We start from the raw sequence: 21,856 nt of genomic DNA on the forward strand, positions 1-21,856 counted from the left end.
CTCCAGTACCTACATCATCAGTGTCAGACTCCACCTTCCAAACCCTCCTGTGTTTCTGAGTTTTGCCAACGATGTGTCTCCTGACCAGTCTTGGACCTTTGGAATGATACTGCCCTCTTCCCTCTGGCCTGCTTCTAGGCCACAGGCTCCTTGAGGTCAGACTATAAGCTGTATCTGGTGATTCCACCCACATGGCTAAGAAGGGGCTCCCATATACACACAACAGGCACTAAGGATACACTTATGCATTGTTGCTATCATACCCATGATGAAGTGAAGCACCTCGTAGTCTCATTTGGTCTAGTTCAGCCCTCAATGCTTCAATGTTCAGGACAAGCTGATCCTACAAAATAGCAAACCACATGCATGACAGCTTTTAGTTTTTAAAACTATGCTCAGATGTTGGACATAAATGAAACCGGTTAAATTAGTATTAATAGCTATAAATACTGAACATTTTAATTCTGGGGAAGTCAAGAGCCCTATAGTAAACATAAATATGCAAACCACCAAATAAACTTTGGAAACCTTCATAAATAAAAAGCTCAGTGTTAGTAACAGAAAAGTTTTTAAGAGGGTAAGCTCCAAGACATCAATTTTGTGGAGAGATGCAGAGCTATTCTGGAGTACAAGGGGAACGACATTCACATTCTACTACACATACTTCTCTGCACTGCTTGTGACTGTCTTCTATCAAGCAGACAGCCATTTCTGTGTTATCTGTACACTGACCCCACTGCCAGATGGGGCTGTCCGTACAGTGGCTACCGGCTACATATGGCTACGGGGCCCCACGGGCTGGTCCAAACTGAGATATGTCATGACTACACAATACACAGACGTTCTTAAAGACTTAATAAGGATAGGGAATGCAAAGTAGTTCGTTTTTTCTTGTTTTATTTAATACATTATGAAATGATAACATATTGGATATAGTGGGTTAAATAAAATTCATTTTACTTATTTTTTTTTAAATGTGGCCACAAGAAAAAAGGAAACTGCATATATAGCTCATATATTTCTGTTGGACAGCAGTGTTCCTCATAAAAGGCTAATGCCATTATTTTATGTTCAAATAAACTCAGAACTCTGAACTATGCATGTTATCAAGACTCAAAATGCATATACAATACAAAGGCGTTCAATGGACAAATCTAGGCGTGCTATAAATCTTATGAGAGTAGATTAAGAGCCATAAAGAAAGTTAATCTTAACATCCTCTAAACATCTATATAATTACAATGAGCTCATCTTCAATACAGGTCTTAAGATTTTTACGTGAATTAGGAAAGAGCTAAGTACCTTATCATGTTGCGTTTCCTCTAACTGCTTTTTTGCACTTTCAACTTCTCGTAATAGAGAATTCTGAAAAAGACAGATAGTCCTTTAGTATTTATCCTTTAAAATGTTCCAGGTAATACAGTATGGTTACATTTGTTGAAAGATAAAGCTTCACACACAAAAAAGAATGTATCGGATGAAGGTACTGGCAAGCAGTGTTCCAGTGCCACAGAGTCAGAGCTGACTGAGGGACTCTAACAAGTCCTGATAATTGCTCTTTCTATAAAATGTACTCCTTCAGTGACTACATTTTCTAAAGGCAGGTATGTTAAGTTCACGGTACAAGTTTCTTTTAATCAATTAAACTGGTATATACTAACTTTAAAGTTTTCTAATTCATTGGTCACTTGGGAAACCTGAAAGGAAATTCAAATGTGTATTTAAGATCTGAGATCAAAATATTCCCACTTTAAGGTTGATCCTCTGATCAAGGAGCTTCAATGACACAGATTCTAGGATATACCCTTACCCTGGTTAAAGCTAACAGCTTTCAATGATGAACATTAAGAGTCCGGGCATAGACTTTCTTCCAAATCAAATAAACAGAACATGGGGGGTTAGATTACAGTAATGTTTAGTTTAAGGTGATCAAATCTATTTCACCATATTCCTAAAGTATTATATTTACAAATAGTGCAGAAATTATTTCCAATGCAAGAGCAGTAGAAGGGCAAGGGTTGGGGGAAAAATTTTTTAACAAACTAGGGCCTGTCTGCCAAATCCAGCCCACTGTAAATAAAGTTTTATTGGAACAGAGTCACCCATTCGTTTATGTACTTACTGTCAGTGACTGCATCTGTGCTTATTATTGGTAAGCACAAAATTATTTTACTTAATTACTCACATTACTAAAAGCCTAAAATATTTACTACTTGGCCCTTTGTAGAAACAATTCTTCTACTCTTGTCCTAGAAAATGATAAACAATTTTCCATACATGTAAGTGGGGCAAAGATAGAGCAGTCTGTACTTTTTCCACCTAAAGGGTAATTCCTATTTTCTATGAGGGTGGTAAACCACTGTTGTGGGTTATTGCTCAGGAGCAGATGACCAATCTTTTGGTAAAGGGTGGGAACCCCCCAGGGACACCTGTGCTGTCTAGCCTACCTTATCTTCTAGAGCAGCCATTCTCTCTTTGAGATGAAGCTGAAGCCTCTCGTTAGATTCTGAAAGAAGCTTGTCGACTGTGTCTGATAAACGTTTATTATGTTCTTCATTCATTTTCTCTCTCTGCCTTGCCTAAAATAGGAGAAACAAGGACTTGTAAACTTTAAGTAAACATTCAACCCTTACCTTAAAAAAACAAGGGCCAATGGTGGGAGTCGACCCATGCCACCACTCCCCCGGCTGTTGTTCCCACTGTCGTCTTCTCTTTAAGATTTTTAACTGATTTTATTCATGCTCTCAAGTGTGTGCACACGCACATAAAAAAGTGTGAGTAAACAGAGAAAGGCAGATCCTCTTGAGAGGATTTTGTTATATGGTAATTCTTTCCCAGCCCTCTAGTTCACTAGGATCCTGGGGTCTACAGGCATGTGTGTGCCTAGCATCCTCTAGGCTGACCAAGCAATCAAACTTGGAGTTGACCGTGTGGCCTCAGCACTGTAGTTCAGCATGCTACTGCCTGTGCTGTGCCAGCAAGGCTGAGCCCCACAGTCATATTTCATGGGCTTTTACACAAAGGTGAGAACCACCTCACAGAAGCAGGGAAACGTAGGAATAAGAATAGAAGAGCTGTTAAACAAAAGGTCCCATTGCTTCTGTTACAGTGATCAAAGGACCTTAGGAATAGCACTAGGCTTTAACTGACAGATGGGCTCAGGGACTGACCTATATGCAGAAATCAGCAAATATACTTAATTTGCTATAGGGCACAGGTGCTCACCAAAGATAGAGAGAGGGAAAGTGAGAAAGCACCCTGTTACTCCCCAACCCTGGAAGGATGACAATGCCACAATCTCTTTTTTTTTTTTTTTGGAGAGGTTTTTGCTATCGGGCGCGTGCGCTCGTCAGACAGACAGAGAGAGACAGAGAGACAGAAAGCGAGAAATCGCCCCCCAGGGGGGATGGTCACACCACAATCCCTTCTCCTCCATTCGCCTCTCGGGATCTTGGGCACGCACGCACACGTGCCTGGCGTGAGTTTTAAGCCACCGGGTCTGGGACGCGAACCGCAGTCGACTACGTGGGAGTCCAGCGACATAGCCATTACGCTAACTGCTGGTCCCCAACAATGCCACAATCTCTATTCCTCTATTCTCCTCTTGGGATTTTGGATATGCACTCACGTGCACTTGGCAGGTTGAATTTCAATCTGCCAGGTTTAGGACTTGAACCAAACAGTTGACCATGGGCAATCCAGCTGCCTTAACCACCACACTCCTGACTGGCCAAAAAAACCAGCAGATTTTTTTCTAAAGAATTATTTATTTATTTAATTCCATTTGTTTCTATTATTTTTTTAATTTGACCAGAGAGAGAAAGAGAAAGGGAAAGTGAGAAAGCAAGCTGCCAGGTCTGGGACTCGAACCGCAGTTGGCCATGTGGGACTTCAGTGCCTTTAACCATGCCATCTGCCAGGCCCCAAACCAGCAGATTTTTAAAGGTGATTAACTAATCTATGCATTGGTAGGAGAACTTTCTCTGTGTAAACAGATGTTTGAGTAGAGATGTAGGGGTGAAAAAGGAATTATTTTTTTAGAGGTTTTCCTTAGGACATGTGCACTCAACAGAGAGACAGAGACAGTGAGAGGGAAAGTGAGAAATCACTCCTCAGAGGATATGACTGCCACATTCCCTTCTCCTCCCAGGATCGTGGGCATGTACATGCACCTGGCATGAGTTTTAAGTCACAGGTGTCGGGATTAAACCACAATAGCCATGTGGGAGTCCAGTGATACAGCCACTTCACTGTCTGCTGGTCTGGTGAAAAATGAATTCAATTTAGGGGCCAGCAGGTGGCATGGTGGATAAGGGCGCTGGACTCCCACATGGCCGACCATGGTTCGAGTCTTGGACCTGGTGGCCTGCTTTCTCACTTTCTCTCTCTCTCTGTCTTTCTGGTCAAATTAAAAAATAAAATGAATGAATAAATAAAATTAAATAAATAATTCTTTAAAAAAATGAATTCAATTTACAAAGGAAAATTTAAGGAAGTTTGTTCTGAATAAATCTGTAGAGATAGGGAGACTTTCCCATATTTTTGTCTATACTTCTACATTGCTTAAATTTTTCTTATTGGAAATGTATTCACAAACTGCAAATAATTACCTTAAGTAATTTTAAAATGTGATAACACAGTTGACAAGTCTATATTCTATAAAGCCCAAATCAAATTTGTGGTTTAAAACTTTGTTTCCACCCAGGTCCCGGACGAACACCAGTGGTAGATGGAAGGGGGCAGAAGTGTTAGCAGGCAGCACACATGGCGCTGTACCTGTACACCCTCACTACCTGGCTCAGGCGGCTCTTCCTAGGCCGAGGGCAGGGCTACGATGGACACTCGTACCATGGTGCTCAGACAGGAAGACCCAGTCCACAAGGCCTTGCCACAAGACTCTGCCATTAGAATAACCCTGGGCATTCAGTTTTTTCTTTGGTAAAACGTAGGCAGCAGCAGCTCCCTTTTCTCATAGGCTATCATAAAGATGAAATATAAAGCACTCAGAATATGCCTAACAGAGCAACTCTCATTATCTAAAAGAGGTCTAACACATCATGTAATGGACAGAATTTCTGATATGTCTTCTTTAGAAAACTAGTGTGGGGATAGCAGTGGCATGGTGGTTGACGTAGCTGGATCCCACATGGCCAATTGTGTGGTTCGAGTCCTGTAATTCCAGAATTGAAAAATATGCCAGGGACATGTGCATGCCTGCCTAAAATACTGAGAGAAGCATGGAGAAGAAGGAATTACTGCATGGCCATCCTCCCTGGAGGGTGCTTCCTCACTTTCACTCTCTGTCTCTCTCTGGTGAGCACATGCATCCTACTGCAAAAAATTTAAAAGAGGGACAAGCAGATGGTGTAATGGTCACATCACTGGACTCCCATATAGTTGACTGCAGTTTGATTCCTGGACCTGGCGGTTCATAACTCACACAAGCTGCATGTGTGTGTGTGTGCCCAAGGTCCCAAGAATATAGGAGAACAGAAGAGACAAGACTGTGGTGTACATCCCCCCTTGGGAGAGATTCCTCATTTTTTGTCTCTCTGTCTCTGTTTCTCTGGTGAGCACACATGCCCTATAGCAAAAAATCTTCTAACAAAACAAAATAAAACAAAATTCAGTGTTGCTAAACACTAAAAAAACCAAACAAAGTTTATTTATATAATTGCCAGAACATACATGTATTTGCCAGAGAGAAAGTGCACCCCTGCATGGGGCATAATCAGGCCACAACCATTTTCCTTCATTCTTCTATCCTTCAGGATTTTGAAAACACACGCACTTGATGTTTTTCATGCTGCCAGGGCTGGGATCCAAATGTGCAGAGATGATGTGAGTGTATGTATGTGTGTGATAGGATACTTAACTGTGTGGTGGGATGTGCGTTGGGGTAAGTGTGTGCACATGGGCATATGTGTGGTGGGGTATCTGTGTGGTGAGGTGTGCGCGATGGAATATGTGTATGTGTAAGTATAGTGTGTCTGTGCACTGGGGTGAGTGCATGCATGTGTGTGGTGAACTGTCTGTGCATGCTGGTGTGAACATGTGTGTGCTGACATATATATGTGGCTATATGCATGTGGTGGGGTGTTTGTGTGTGTGTGCACATACACACGTCCATGGTGGGAGGCAGGAGTTGACTAACACGTAATCTCTTAGTGGAAGGCAGAATCATTTCTTGGAAACTCTTACAGTATATGGTCAACAGTACAGGTTCGGGGGACAGGTGGCATGATGGTTAAGGGCACTAGATTCTCACAGGGCCAACTGCAGTTCAAGTCCCGGACCTGATGACTTCTTTTCCCACTTTCCTTCTCTCTCTCTCTCTCTCTTCTCCCCACTCTGTCTCTCTCTGGTCAAATTTAAATAAATAAACATATAAATAAATGAAATTAAATAATTCTTTAAAAACAAAACAAAACAAAACAAAACAAAACAAAAAAAGAGTACAGGTTCCTGGTGAAAACAACATCTAATGGCCTTAAATCTCATGTCATGAAGTTCACTGACATGGGAGTGGCAAGAGTTTACAGTTAGATGTTTCATGCTTCCTCCCTCCACCAACTTGCTAAAGAGAAATCCACCCCAAACACAGGCCTAGAGCCAGCTGGAACTGGAGCTGCCTATTTCTTGGACATTCCACACTGACATTTGCATGACTCTTCCAGGGAAAACTCCCAGAATTCAAATGACATGACCTTCCTTACCACATTCTCTTTATGCTCGTTTTTTCTCTTAAAGAATTATTAATTTAATTTAATTTTATCAGAGAAAGAACGGGAAAGTGAGAAAGGCAGTCGCCAGGTTCAGGACTCGAACCATGGTCGGCCATGTGGGAGTCCAGTGCCTCAACCCCCACACCACCTTCCAGTGCCTCTTCATGCTCTTTTTTATCACAATGGTGATAATCATGGTGTCCCCCTGTGTTCAGAAATACCCATTCTAGCACATACTATTATGTCTGGAAGATTAATTTCATATTGTGGGGTGGAGTTCAGGCCTGTGGCCTCAATTTGTGACCTTAGTGCAGCCTTCTAAGCAAGTAATGTAGGATGGCCTTACTCACATTTTGGGGAGCCTTAGGCCAGCGCCACCAGTTTGTTTTAGTGTAAACAATAAGGTCCCACTTATACCTACTGCAGTTTCCCTGCCAAGTGACTTCCTGGACATGGAGATCCCATCTATGCCTGCAGTATGGCCAACAGGGAGTTTCTTTGACGGGTGCGTGTGCATGCCCAAAATCCCAAGAGAAGAATAGAGAAGGGACTGCAGGATGGCCATCCTCCCTTAGGAGATGATTTCTTATCTTCCCTGTCTCTCTCTCCATGAACACCGATGCCATGGCAAAAATCTCAAACAAAATTAAAAACAAAAACAAAAACAAAAAAAACTACCAGTGTGGGGGCTGCCAGGTAATGTAGTGGTTAGGGGTGCTGGACTCCCAGATGCCCGACCATGGTTCGGGTCCCAGACCTGGCAGCTTGCTTTCTCACTTTCTGGCTCTGTCCCTCTCTGGTCATACTAAAAATAAATAAATTAATTAATAAATTAATTAATAAATAAAGTTAAATAAAATAATTAAAAAACAAAACAAAAAACCTCTACCAGCGTGTAGGATACCTGTATCAGCAGATAACTCACAGATAAGGTCATAAAATAAATCAAATGACAAGAAGAGGGAGCTATGTCTAGGCACAGGGAGGGAGGCTGCAGTGGAAAAGGCCCTCTCCTTCCCACCTATGCCACACCCTGGAACATCCAGCCTGGCACCCAGAACTTCTGGCCCAATACGTACCCGCTGCAGTTCTTGGTTCTTCTCCTCCAACTGCGCTTCCATCTGTCGTAACCTTTCTTCAATGTTGCCGTGTCTCTCTTCAGCCTGCCGGCAAAAACTACGTAAGCCGCCCTCATACGTACACTCTACCGACGACGTGCTGTATACTACTGCAGTAGCCACAAGCATAACATGCTCTGCGTGAACCGTCTCCGACCACATACGTGGAAAGCACTTACTCGTGTCTGTCAGCACATCCCATGTGGCCCATGTGTTAACCGTGAAGCAACTAAGCCTGTCGTATCGGTGATTCTGCAACACTGCCGGTGCTGGGATGCCTGTGCTTTTCCCACCCCACACCCAATCTGGGTGGCTTGGTGGTTTTCCCATCCTCAGATTGCTCTGGTTAGTCAGCAGGGAAAGCAGAAAGCGGCAAGCACAAGTAAGGAGCAAGGTACAAGGTCTACCTTCCTAAGCTTGGAAGTAAGTTCCAACAGTTTAGCTTCCTTAGCGGCAGAGCTCCCAGAAGACAAAGGGTCAGACTACAAAGCCGACAAGGGACAAGAAGATGACGGGGAGAAAAGAAACCAAGACTTTAAAAGCAGATCACGGAGGAGAGGAAAGGTTCTGTTAACAGCTGTTAGCAACAAACCTGCACGAAGGAAAGGTCTGTGAGCACGGGGCGCCAAGGACCGGCCTGACGCTACCCTTCAGCAGCAGCCTGCTGTGCCTCTGTGCAGTTCCTTCTACCACACCCTCCCAGCCACTAGCTATGCTATGCTTGAGCCAGGCCCTTCCTCACCAGCTCCCAAAGCCTGGCCTCTGCTCCATCTACTGCCAACGAAGCCTTGCCTACACCCCAGGGTTGGGTGGTTTGACAGAACACCCAGAGGTTCCTGTACAAACTGCCCAATCTGAGTGCCTACTACATCATTTGGAAACTGCCATCATTTGGAGAACTCTGAGAGCAGGGGCTGTATCTGCACATGCTTGTGATCGTTGAACAAAATGGATAAATGTTAACAACTTGCTTACTACAAATTTATTTTGATTGTTTTTAAAAAAGTAGCATTTTGCAATTTCTGAGAAAAACTCCTTCCTTGACACAAAGCTTCCATCCTTATGCTTTAAGTTGGAGACTAGCACAACTCTAAGTAGCAGCAATTAGATCGCTCAAACTGTGGACAAAGAGCACATCTGACAAAACTGGAGAGAGATTTAGGGATAACAAAAAGGCAGGATAATGCCTGACATTCAAAAAGCATTCCAATCTCAGACAAAATAGTACGAGAACCACGCTGGAGCTACTCCGTGGATTTCGGTTCACTGGCTGAGCAAAGATTAGCACGGCACATGAACAGAGTGCAATCGCAATCAGAGTCCTGGCCTCTGATCCAGAACTCAGCCCACAGTACCACCTTAGACAGCGCCGCCACCCTCTGGGCCAGCTCTGCTTCCACCTCGGGGAGTGTCTCTGCTTTCCGCAAGGTCTGCTGCAGCTTCTGCTCCGCCAACTCCAAGCGCTCTTGTAACTGGCGGTTTTTATCCTCAGTCTAGGAAATGAAGGCAAAGTGTCAAAATGACCACAAATCTCCTAGTCATCTCCCCTTTAAGTAGATTGAAACAAGCAGAAATGCAGACATGGACTAAGTTCATTATGGCAGGAGCCCAGCTGCTCTGGCAGTTGCTACAGGGAAAGGCTTTTCTTGCTGCAAGGAGTACACACCCATCTTCTTAGGCTTGACTTCAATATGCAAAACACTCTTGTCAGAGTATTTGCTTTTTTAAATACCTTCCAGAAAGTGTTAAATACATAAATAAATGAAGGTTCCTATAAACTGAAGAAAACTAGTTTTTCGTGGAAGTGTGTTCATTCTTATTCACTAGAAGGGGTTCAGAACCGAGCCAGCAGGTGGTGTGGTGGTTAAAGGCCGAATTCCTAAGTGGTAAACCCAACCACATTTCAAGTCTCAGACCAGGCGACTTGAAAAACCACACCTGGCGTATGCATGTGAGTGAGTGTGTGTGTGTGTGTGTGTGTGTGTGTGTGTATGTCCAAAATGCCAAGAAAAGAATGGAGAAGGGACTGTGGCATAGCCATCTCCCCAGAGGTGTGATTTCTCACTCTCTCTCTCGTTTTTCTCTGGCAAGTGTACAAGCCCTATAGCAAAAATAAACAAAGTGGATAGGTATTAACTTTTGTTAAAACGTAACCACACCTCTATTTGAAAGTACTGCTACTGACTGCAGACTGTCATGAACACGTAAGGTCATGTACATGTAGATTATTCTTCTTGAAAACCCTTACTCGGGGTGCTGGCATCCCACGTGGCTGACCACAGCTCGCATCCTGGACCTGGTGGCTTGCCTGCTCACTTTCTCTCCCTCTCTGTCCCAGTCTGGTTGGTTTGTTTGTTTGTTTGTATATATAAATGTATGTATGTATAAATGAATATATATAAGGGCATGTACATTTGCTGGAGAGAGACAGAGAGAAAGAAAGTGAGAAATAACTGCCCAGGGAGATGCTATGTCACAACCCCTTCTCCTCCATTCTCCCGCTGGGATTTTGGGCATGCACACACACCTACCCAGTGTGACTTTCAATCTCCAGGTTGGGACTCCAACCATGGTCACCCAGGAGTCCAGTGCCTTAACCACCATGCCACCTGCAGGGCCCTAAAAAAGATTTAAATACAAAAATCTAAAAATTGGGGGACTGCAGGTGGTGTAGTGTTTAAAGGCGTTGGACTTCCATATGGCCAACCACAGTTCGAGTCCTGGGCCTGGTGGCTTGCTTTCTAACTTTCTTTCTCTCTCTCTTTCTCACTTAACTCTGTCCCTCTCTGATCAAATTAAAATAAATAAAGTTAAATAAAACAATTCTTTAAAAACAAATCTAAAAATCAGGAACAGTAGATGGTGTAATGGTTATGTCTTTGGACTCCCATGTGGCCAACTGCAGTTCAAGTCTCAGACCCGGTGACTTGAAACTCACATGTGCGTGCTTGTCCAAAATCCTAAGAGGAGAATGGAGAAGGGACTGCAGTGTGGTCATCTCCCCCTGGGGGAGGGTGATTTCTCACTTTCTCTCTCCATCTCTCCAGTGAGCACATGTTCCCTATAGCAAAAAAATCCTTCTCTAAAAAATAAAAATCTACATATTATCTTTAATTTCAGATTCCTGAACATTAACACTTGCATATATACAAATTTCCTCATTTTTCTGTGGTATGTACACACATCATGCTTTAAAGCCCTCAGAAAAATGTATCATACAGTACATACTTCTATGAAATAAGCCATTCAAAGTCATCAATATTGTGAACATTTTACATTAAAAGATGTTACATTATTGTGAACATCTTATGTTACATTCCACAATATTGCATTTTTTCCTTTTTCTTTTTAGTTTACTATAGGCATGTGTACTTGGGGGAGTAGGGAGAGAGAAATCGCCCCCTCAGGAGATGACTACATTGCAATCTCTTCATTTTTCTCTCAGGATTTGAGGCACACATGCACCAGGGTGTTTTTCAAACTGTGGGGTCCAGGACTAGAACAGCATGGTCAGTTATGTGGGATTCAGCTGCCTTCACCACCACCACCAGCTGGCCCCACACAGTACCACTTTTTATGCCTACTTAATGTGGTTTTTTTTTTTAGAGAGAGATTTTTGCTATAGGGCATGTGCGCTCACTGGAGAGTCAGAGAGACAGAAACCAGGAAATCACCCCCCAGGGGGATGGCCACGCCACGGTCACTTCTCCATTCTCCTCTCGGGATTTGGGGCACGCACACACGCATGCTTGGCCTAAGTTTAGGTCACTGGCTCTGGGACTTGAACTATAGCTGACTACATGGGAGTCCAGCGATATAACCAGTATGCCATCTGATGGTCCCATGTTTTATTTTTGATTAAACATTACATTCTGTAAAATTTCAAGACTTTTGATTATTTAAGAATGGTTAACTTTTGGGGCCAGTAGGTGGTGTGGTGGATAAGGGCACTGGATTCCCATATGGCCGACCATGGTTCAAGTCCCAGACCTGGTGGCTTGCTTTCTTGCTTTCCCTTTCTCTCTCTCTCTCTCTCTGGTCAAATAAAAAAAAAACTAACAATAACAAATGGAATTAAATAAATAAATAAATCTTTAGAAAAAGAGAGAATGGTTAACTTTTAGGATCAGTAGTTGGCGTAATGCCTATGTCACTGGACTCCTATGTAGTCGTCCACGGTTCGAGTCCCAGACCAGGTGGCTTAAACTCACACCAGGCATATGTGCGTGTGTGCCCAAGATACCAAGAGGAAAATGGAGGAGAAGGGATTGTGATGTGGCCATACCCCCTAGGGGATGATTTCTTGCTTTCTGTCTCTCTGTCTTTCTCTGTCTTTCTGGTGAGTGCACGTGCCCTAAAAAAATGTATAAAAAAAAAAGAATGGTTAACTTTTTTCTTTTTCCTTTTGTCAGATAACTATAGAGACAGAGAGAGGGTGAAGGCATCACCACAGCAAGGCGTGATCACACTGCAATTCCTTCTCCTCTATTTCTATATCCTGTTGGGATTTGGGACATGTGTACACACACACACTCAGCATGTTTTTCAAGCTGCAGGGCCAGGATCTGAACCACAAATGGTCATGTGGGATCCAGCTCTCTTAACCATTAGGCTACAGGATCAGCCCAGATGGTTAACTCTATATTATCTAAGATTTTAGAGAAACAGGAATAAGTATGATTTACCAAACAAGAGAAGATATAAATTCTTCCTACAGACTTCATTTATAAATTGCTCACTTACTGTATTTTCCCCGTATAACAACAAGTAACCGACGATTTTGAAGTTCTTTACCATTTACTCTTTCTTCAGAGAAAATGTTAAAAAGCGAGCCAGCTGGTAGGGTGGTGGTTAAGGTGGCAGGATCCCACATAGTTGACTTCGTGGTTTCAGTCCTGTACGTGTATGTACCCAAAATCTCGAGAGGAGAATAGAGAAGGGACTGCAGCATTGCCATCCCCCAAGGGGTGATTTCTCAGTTTACACTCTCTCTCTCTCTCTCTCTCTCTCTCTCTGGCAAGTGCATGCACCCTATTGCAAAAACTTACAAAAAGAAAAGTTAACAGAAGAAAGAATCAAGGCATGTAACCCTATGAAGTGGTTAAATTAAATAATAAATAATCAAAACTTGGGGGCTGGTTCTGTGGCATGTGCATTAAAGCAGCTGGGTCCCAAGTGGCCAGCTGTGTGGTTTGGGTCCCAGAACTGGTGGCCTGAGAAACATACCAAGCGCATGTGCACGCATACCTAAAATCTCAAGAGGAGGCAACATGATCATTCCCCACGGAGGATGCTTTCTCCTCTTCCTCAAGCTCTCTTGGGCGAGTACATGTACTCCCTGATGCAAATAAATAATAATCAAAACTTCTATGTTGAAGCAATCCACACTTCTTGAACATGATATTCTAAGATAACATTTGGACTTGATTTCTAATACGAAAGTCGCAGGAAAAAAGTCTTCAACTTCATTAATAATTAACTGAAGTCAAAGACAGGCCCAGAAAGACCATTAGTTACCTGTCGATGCATGGAATCTTTATTAGCAATTTCATTTTCAAGTTTATCATTGAGGTCATGCACAGATGTGGCTTCACGCTGTGCTGCGAGGTAGCGTTTTTCAAGAGTAGTGATTCTCTCCTCCATGTCTTCTTTTTGGGCCATGGCCTAAATTAGGTTTTTCAGAGAAGAAAAAAATTAGTGTCTTTAAAATTAAATTGGCAGAGATGCTAATTTTCTTAAATGTGAATCAAAATATACCAATCTTAAAGATCATAAAGTTTACCTATAGCATTAACAAAAACTCATCTACCTCAAAACTATGTCTGGTCAGTTAACCCTGCTTATTCCTTTTTTTTTACATAATAGCATAGAAAAAATATGTATAATAAAACACCCCGATATTGTGGGAATTCAAGGTGGTGAATTCTATGCATATACAGCCCATGTCTGCCTTGCACTACAAGGGACATACATCCACCAAAAGGTGGATAAAATCACATATATCTGAGCCAGCCCATAGCCTTGTGATTGAGGCAGCTGGATCCCACATGGTCAACCTGTAGTTTGAATCCTAGACCCTGTGGCTTGAGAAACATGCCAGGTGCACGTGTATGTGTGTCCCAAATTCCAGAAGGAGGGCAAAATGGGGAAGAAGGGATAGCTACATGATCATGCCCTCTGGGGGGGTGCTTTCTCAGTCTCTCCCCAGCAAGGGCACACCCTTTCTTCAAATTAAAAACAAAACAAAACATATAATTATAAAATTCAAGCATATTCCCAAGTGGAGACAAACATAAAAGTTTAATTTAATTGGACACAATCCTCTAAAGTCTATAGCAATATTAATACTACACAGTGTCAAACACAGACACCAGAACCAGGAATTTCTGCTTATGTAATACCCGTCTTCCACCCCTGAAATTTACTGTTTTTAGGTCCTTCTAAAAGGACCTAAGTCCTAAGTTTTCTAAATGACTAATATTATTTTATATTATTTTTGTATTCTAAGAGGTATTTTTGCTATAGGGCACTCACCAGCAAGAAAGACAGAGACAAAGAGACTGAAAATGAGAAATCACCCCATGGGGGGATGGCTATGCCACAATCCCTTCTCTTCCATTCTCCTCTCTGGACTTTGGGCGTGCACACAGATGTGCCCGGCGTTTTGAGTTTTAAGCAACCAGGCCCAGGACTCAAACCATGGTCGACTACGTGGGAGTCCAGCGACATAACCATTACACCATCTGCTGGTCTCCCCCAGCAAAGTCTTAATATGAAAAGTAACTGAGAGTACGAGTTGCGTCTGCAGGAGTCATAGCAGGACAAGCATTTAAGAAGTTTCTTCCACTCTCTGACCAACTATTGAAAGGAGTGCTGCCAAAACAGTAACCAAAGGAGGCATTATGCTTCCAGAAAAGTCTCAAGGAAAAGTACTGCAAGCAACAGTAGTAGCTGTTGGATCTGACACTAAAGGGAAGGGTGGAGAGATTCAAACCAGCTAGCGTGAAAACTGGAGATAAAGCTCTTCTCCCAGAACATGGAGGCACCAAAGTAGTTTTAGAGGACAAGGATTACTTCTTATTTAGAGATGGTGACAATCTTGGAAAGCATGTAGACTGAACTAATCACTACTGAAATGGCATCACATGAAGCTGCCCATTCCACTGAAGTCGTGAAATCTTCCATCATGTAAATAATTTCCATGTTTCTCTTTTATACTAAACCAATAATATCTAATATAATTAAATGTATGTGTGTACACACACACACACACACACACACACACACATTTCAAAAGTAACAGGTCTTGGGCCAACAGGTGACATGGAGGTTAAGATGCTAGATGCTAGCTAGACACCACATGGCTGAATCTGTGGTTTGAGGCTTGGCTTGAAAATCATGCCGGGCGTGAGCATGACCAAAATCAGGAGGAGTTGTGGTGTGACCATCCCCTTTGGGGGAGTGATGTCTTACTTCCCTTCTCTCTCTGTCTCTGGAGAATAGTTGTATCCTACATAGGAACTAATTAAAAAGAAAAAGAGAGAGAGAGAGGTCTTCAAAGAAAAATTTCAACTTTCTCTGCATATTGAACTCTACCACATGAATAATCTTGTGTTATAGTCAAAGAAGAATAAAACCTAGTAGGTTATATAATAAATGCAAGTATTTTTCTTCATTCAAATTATTTAAGCTTATTTACTCTATGTATTAGAGATGGACATTATCTCCAACAGGGTCCCCACACTGAGCTCCACCCCGGCTTTAGACCGTGGGCACACACATGCCTGGCGCACTCAGGCAAGTCTCTGGATACAAACCGGCAACATTTCCCATGTGGATCTGCCGCAACAGAGCAGCTCGTTTTACTTCGGTGCCATGTCTAGTCCTTTTGTTCTAAAGTTTTACATAAAATCATGCACATTGAAAACCCTCCGAACCGAAAGTACATCTGTTCTACATGTGTGCTAAACAATCAGGATCTCACAGGGCTTAAAAGTCAGAGTGAAAAGTACCAGGAGGAGGCACCAGAGAAGCACCCAGGCCTCATTTGTTTTTATAATAATGATGAAATATTTACAAAGGCAGAAATCTTAGTCAGAAGTAAGTATATTTCCACATATTCTTATATCATGATCTTGATGACCCTAGAAGGAGCAAATTCTGTACTCTTACTGTTGTCTGACCACCTGGTATTTGATGCCATCTATGCCACGAAGGAGCAGCTATCAGAAAACTATGATAGAAAGCCACGTAGCAGTCTCTCACACACTCAAGAGCCTGTACACATTGCTTTAAGGGAACCAGCAGCTCAATCGATATCAACATTTACTTGTTTGGTGTGCACAAAAGGATATCTGGGGGCCGGACGGTGGCACAGCACAGTGAAAACACACCACTGTGAGGCCGACCCGCATGGGAAAGTTCCTGGACCTTCCCTCAACACACTGTGCATAAGTTTGCCCATGATCTGGGGCAAGTTAGGCCTATGAGTGGTGTGGACTGTGGCATCAGGACTCTTTTTGGAGTGCTATTTCTGCCCATCTTTCTGTCTCTTTTGCTCATGGAAGAAATAAATAAGCTTTAAAATAAATCAATATGAATATAATGAAGAACAAATTACAATAGTCTAGATGTCGATGAAGAACCACAAATGAGGGCATTAAACCAGCTGGCGGCAGCAGGGGTGGGAAGGGTGGCAGCAAGCCCACTCTACCTCTGCTTGTGATAAGTCAGTGGGACTAGTTTTCCTCTCCTTTTTTAAAAAAATTATTATTTTATTTAGTTTTATTTAATATTGTTTTTGTTTATTAGTTTGTTTTTAATTTGGCCAGAGAGAGAGAGAGAGACAGAGAGAGGGGAAAAGTGAGAAAAAAAGCTGCCAGGCCTGAAACTTGAACTGCTGTCGGCCATGTGGGAGTCCAACCTTAACCACCAGGCAACCTGTTGGCCCCAGTTTTCCTCTTCCTTTAAAGACAGCTGGAAAAGGACATTTTAAGTCACAAAAAATGGAAAGGTAGCCTATGGTCTCACAGCACTGTTTTGTTTCACTGTCATGTATACAACAATCTGAAGGCTAGAAGTAACTGTGAGAGTAAGACACAGAAGCAGCAATAAAAAGTCAACATTGCTAGCATTCGACTTAATGACAATTTCTATTATCACTCACTTCACGGACATCTCGTTGCAATTTTGTGTTCATTTCTTCAGATTTGATGAGATCCTTCCTGGCGGTGTCGAGGTCTTCTTCCAGCTCTGCTACATGACTGGACAAGGCAGCCAGGCGCTCCTTCATCTGGCTCTGCTCTCTGGACTGCTTATCTATGATTTCTTGGAGCTCAACTACCTTGGCAAGGTCTTCCTCATGGCTTAAAGAACCATCAGAAGATCTCTGGTGGGGGGGAGGGGGAAATCTTTAAATAGCCTTGTTGGGTAAGCTATGAAATAAAATGCTTCCAGGAAATGGGTACAAATCACACTTGTTTCACGCAGTCTGCTGGATTACACAACTTTCATTACCACTCAAGCATTAAGCCAGGGCTATAGCAACAGTTTTCCAAATAGCCCTACACATGTGCTATGGACAAACGGAATCGGAAACAGAATGACGGGGAAGCCTGCGGACTTGCCTTTCCATTCGTGCTGGGTGTATTTTCTTGTTCGTGGTTTATGTCAAGTACTCCATCCGTTAGTGTTTTTTTCTGGTTATTCTGTTCTTTAAGAATCATTAGCTAAAACCAAAAAATGAAACATGAGAGTAAAATATTTTATGTAAGAGAAATAAATAAAGATAGCAAAACTCCTTTTAGAAAATACAACTATAAACTGCTAAACATGGCATAAAATGAAAGCATATAGCAACTGTATCCATTGGAATATAACCATTTTATTAAAAAGTGAATTTATTATCTACTGAACAAATATTTAATACATAACAAACAATAAAAGTCTACTTTATTAATCCTTAAAATGATCTGGATTAGCTGATCTTCAATTAGAAAGACAAATAACATCTGATATCTGGTACTACTGCCTCATAGTTTGCTTTTTCCTTCTAATTAAGGGATTGAAAATAAAATGCTTCCCAATTCAAATGACACGACAATGTCTTATGCTTACCTCCTTGTGCGTGGCACCTAATTCTTCTTCTAACAAACTACACCTTTCAAGTGCTACTCGTAATCGCTCTCTCACCTGAAAACAAAAGAGGTTATGTTTGTGTGTATATATTTATTTTATTTGTACTGTATAGTTAACCTAATATTAGTGTAATATAGCATAATAGAATATCTTCAATGCCTTTCACTGATTACTGTCAAGAAAAATGTCCTTGTTAATAACTTCAAATTTTAAATTAGAGAAAATCTTTCCCATAAATAAGTTACATTACCCAATGCTTAACAGTAAATCAATATACAGATTTAATCAATTTTAAGACATTTATGCCGACTAGTATTTTTTTAGCCATATAGACCTCTGTCTTCTCAGAGACAAATGCATTTATAAGCATTGGAGAAGCTATAAAAATTAAAGTTACACACATGCAGGAAGCCTACCTAATGTCTAGCATGTGTACAAATCAAGGACGGCCATGCAGCTTACGATACCTTTTCATCCAAAGCTTTGTGGTGTTCAAATAATGACTTCAGTGCTTTCAGCACTTCAACCTCACTGGACACGCCCGCTGGAGACTGTGCCTGTCTCTTCACCACTGTCATCCTAAGAGATCTCTCATGCCTGGATACAAGGCACTCCAAGTGCTCCAACAGCAGCTGAAAGAAAAGGCCCAAGGAAAGACACATTTAAAGTGCACTTTTCATGTTACATCTAAATTTGGGGCAAACAACTCTTTTACAATCTCGTGCTAAAACAAGCTTGAATCTCTTCAATTCAATAGGAAGTTAAAGAAATTCCCCTTGGGTCAGCGCCATGGCACAGTACAGAGCAGAGGAAGCCTGGTGAGGTCTGACTTCACACAGGGCATGTGCAGCATGTGCCCTGACCCTGACGGGGTGAAGAATCGCAGAAAAATGAACGGTGTCAAGACAATGCCCCGTTGCCAGAGAGGACTGCTTTCTCTATCGGGCCTGTTTCAGGCACACACACTCTCCAGCATCTAAAAATGGGTAGGGGGATTCCCCTCAAATGTATTAAAATATCATCAATTCTCATCACAAATATCTATCAATCTATAATAATGCTGAACTGATAAATCATAGTCTGCTCACTAGAAAAAGTACAAAATATGTTTAAAACCAAACAGATCATGGCCCAGCCACAGTGGCACAAGTGGTAGCTGCTCTTGTGAGGCTGGGGTGACCATGGAGCTCTGAGCCAATCTAGATAGGGTGGTATAAAGTCTGTGACCTGGCCTAACTGGGGGAAGAGGATCACAAGAGTGAGACCCTGTAGAAAATAAAACCCTCCTATTCTCCTCCCTCCCTCCACCTCTGTAGTCTGTCTCATTAAAATCAGAAACAAGGGGCTGGCAGGTGGCATGGTGGTTAAGGGTGCTGGATTCCCACATGCCGACTGTGATTCGAGTCCTGGACTTGGTGGCTTTCTCTCTATCTTTCTCTCTCTCTCTCTGTCCCTTTCTGGTCAAATTAAATAAATAAGTAAAGTTCAATAAAACAATTCTTAAAAAAAAATAAAACAGAAACAAAAATAGAGTGGATCTTTTTGTTCAAAGACCACATCTCTGACCACAGAACTGACTGTAGAGGCAAATGGTAAAACAAGGAGATCCACCTACTAACCCTGGTGTTGTTTCTTTCTGCTTTTAGCTCAGCAATTTCTTCTTCCCTTTCCAGGAGTTGTTCTCTGCATACATTGAGCTCTTTCGTAAGTGCTGCAAATTCCTAGAAAATAGTGAAATAAATTCATTTAATTAATAATTTAAAAAAAGAAAGTCTCAGGCCAGCCCACGGTGTGGTGCTTAAGGCAGCTGGATCCCACATGGTGAACTATAGGTTTGAGTCCTGGACCCGACAGCTTGAAAAATACACCAGGTATATGTGCATGGGTACCCAAAATCCCGAAAGGAGAGATGGAGAATGGATTGCAAAGTGACTATTCCCCATTGGAGGATGCTTTTTCATTTTCTGTCTTCCTTCTCTTTCTCTGTCCAGCGCACATGCCCAAGAGAGGGTAAAAGAGAGAGACCCTCAAGAGAAAGACTTTCAGATACAGCAGGTGGCATGGTGGCTGAGGCACTGGACTCCCACACGGCCAACCACAGTGTAACTCCCAGACCTGACGGCTTGCTTTCTCACTTTCCCTCTCTCTCAGGTCAAATTAAAAAATAATAATGATAATAATAATAAAATAAATAATTTTGTTTTTAAAAAAGAAAGGCTTCCATCAAGCCTCCATACTGTTTTTTCTTTTTTAGGAGAGATTTTGCTATAGGGTGCATGCACTCACCAGAGAGAGACAGAAAGTGAAAAATCACCCCCCGGGGGGTACGGCCATGCCACAATTCCTCCTCCTCTATTCTCCTCTCGGGATTTTGGGCACATGAGCTTTAAGCCACCAGGTCCAGAAGTCAAACCCCGGTTGACTATGTGGGAATCCCAGTGATGTAACCATTACGCCATCTGCTGGTCCCGAGCCTCTATACTCTTTACATCAAGGCAACCCCATCATAAGATATATGAGTCTGAGGAACAGGCAACAGCAAATGGCATGAGGGTTACGGCGATAGGCTCTCATGTCATCGACTAAAGTTCAAGTCCTAGAACCAGCAACTTAAACTCACACCAGGCGCATGTGCATGCATGCCCAAGATCTCAAGTGGAGAACGGAGGAGAAGGGATTGCAGTGTGGCCATCTTTCCTGGGGGGTGATTTCTTGCTTTCTGTCTCTCTGTCTCTCCAGTGAGCGTACATGCCCTATAGCAAAAAAAAAAAAAAAAAATCTCTTTAAAAATAAGGAGGGGGGAACTAGTGACATGGTGCTTAAGGTACTGGACATTTCCACATAGCCAATCATGGTTCAAGTCCCATACCTGGTGACTTGCTTTCTCACTCTCCCTCTCCATCTATCTCTCTGTATCTCTCTCTGGTCAAAATAAAATAAATAAATAAATAAATAAATAAAATAAATTTTTAAAAGAGTGTGAGGAAGGGCAAGGATCTTTGCTCCTCCAGATACAGAAGATTCAACCAACTAGCTGAAGATCAGACTGAAGACCAGCAGGTTACGTAAAGGGCCCAGAACTCTGACTCTGACCACTTGACTCCCCTCCATCCCAGGCCCTGGCGTGCACACAGTGGGGGTGAAAGGGAATCCAAGCCCACCTACTCAATATCTAGCTAAGTCTAAAATGTTTTACTGAACAGGAGGATCCTGACAAAAAAATGGATAAAGACATTTTTAAGTGACCTAGAATGGCTGGGGGAGAGTAAATGAAAAAAGGCCCGAAGGCCACAACCAGTCTCAGCCTCCTTTTCTATCTAAGCTAATAGATAGCTTCTACAGATAGCTTCTCCTCTGGGGAAGACACTTGGGGAATGCCCTGGGAGAAGGCTGATGGTACCCCAAGTCCAACCTCTTAGCCTGAAGAATTTGCTCATACGAGAAGACTTTTCACAACACTAATCAGCCTCTGTAGCCAAGCAGAAGAGTTTCTAGTTGACATCAGTAAGCAGCAGGCTGAGCCACCCCTCGCCTCCACGGGGGGTTAGTTCTCCAGCTGTAATACCGGGTGTCCTTACGTGGATGCCACACTTAAGTGAGTCAAAATGAACTCACATTCTACTGGCAGTTTTTCAAAGGACCAAACACCTCTTAAATAAGTATGATTCTCTGGCAACGCTTTTCAATTTTAGTGCTTTCTTTTAAAGGATAAAAGAGGATAAGGTTCACCTGACAAATATTCAGACATTCAAAATACTGAAAGTGCCAGGGATGAAGGGCAGCAGCACTGATAGAGTCAACGAGGACGAGAGTGGAATTAAAAATAGTTTCTTGAATGCTGTTATTTTACGGGAAGCAAATTGGAGGGGAATGCCG

The 21,856-nt window shown here is 42.3% G+C and overlaps 1 protein-coding gene across 6 annotated transcripts in view; it reads right to left on the bottom strand.

The window, feature by feature from the left end:
* The window catches only part of PPFIA1 (PPFI scaffold protein A1), a 122,458-nt gene that overhangs the window by 51,117 nt on the left and 49,485 nt on the right, over window positions 1–21,856 (bottom strand). For 5 of the 6 annotated variants that reach the window (XM_006171236.3, XM_014585324.2, XM_027769382.1 and 2 more), the window contains exons 2-12: window positions 19,600–19,701; window positions 18,448–18,612; window positions 17,960–18,034; window positions 17,470–17,571; window positions 17,010–17,231; window positions 13,361–13,507; window positions 9,202–9,336; window positions 7,805–7,888; window positions 2,448–2,579; window positions 1,303–1,365; window positions 264–343 (exon numbers count right to left, since the gene is read on the bottom strand). In XM_006171236.3, the coding sequence (XP_006171298.1) occupies window positions 264–343; window positions 1,303–1,365; window positions 2,448–2,579; window positions 7,805–7,888; window positions 9,202–9,336; window positions 13,361–13,507; window positions 17,010–17,231; window positions 17,470–17,571; window positions 17,960–18,034; window positions 18,448–18,612; window positions 19,600–19,701 (1,307 nt within the window). Of the gene's footprint in view, window positions 1–263; window positions 344–1,302; window positions 1,366–2,447; window positions 2,580–7,804; window positions 7,889–8,250; window positions 8,326–9,201; window positions 9,337–13,360; window positions 13,508–17,009; window positions 17,232–17,469; window positions 17,572–17,959; window positions 18,035–18,447; window positions 18,613–19,599; window positions 19,702–21,856 lie in introns of all 6 variants that reach the window. The other variant, XM_027769383.1, reaches the window with a different exon arrangement.

This window comes from Tupaia chinensis, unplaced genomic scaffold, assembly GCF_000334495.1.
Source record: "Tupaia chinensis unplaced genomic scaffold, TupChi_1.0 Scaffold149501_1, whole genome shotgun sequence".
NCBI classification, from domain to species: Eukaryota; Metazoa; Chordata; class Mammalia; order Scandentia; family Tupaiidae; genus Tupaia; species Tupaia belangeri.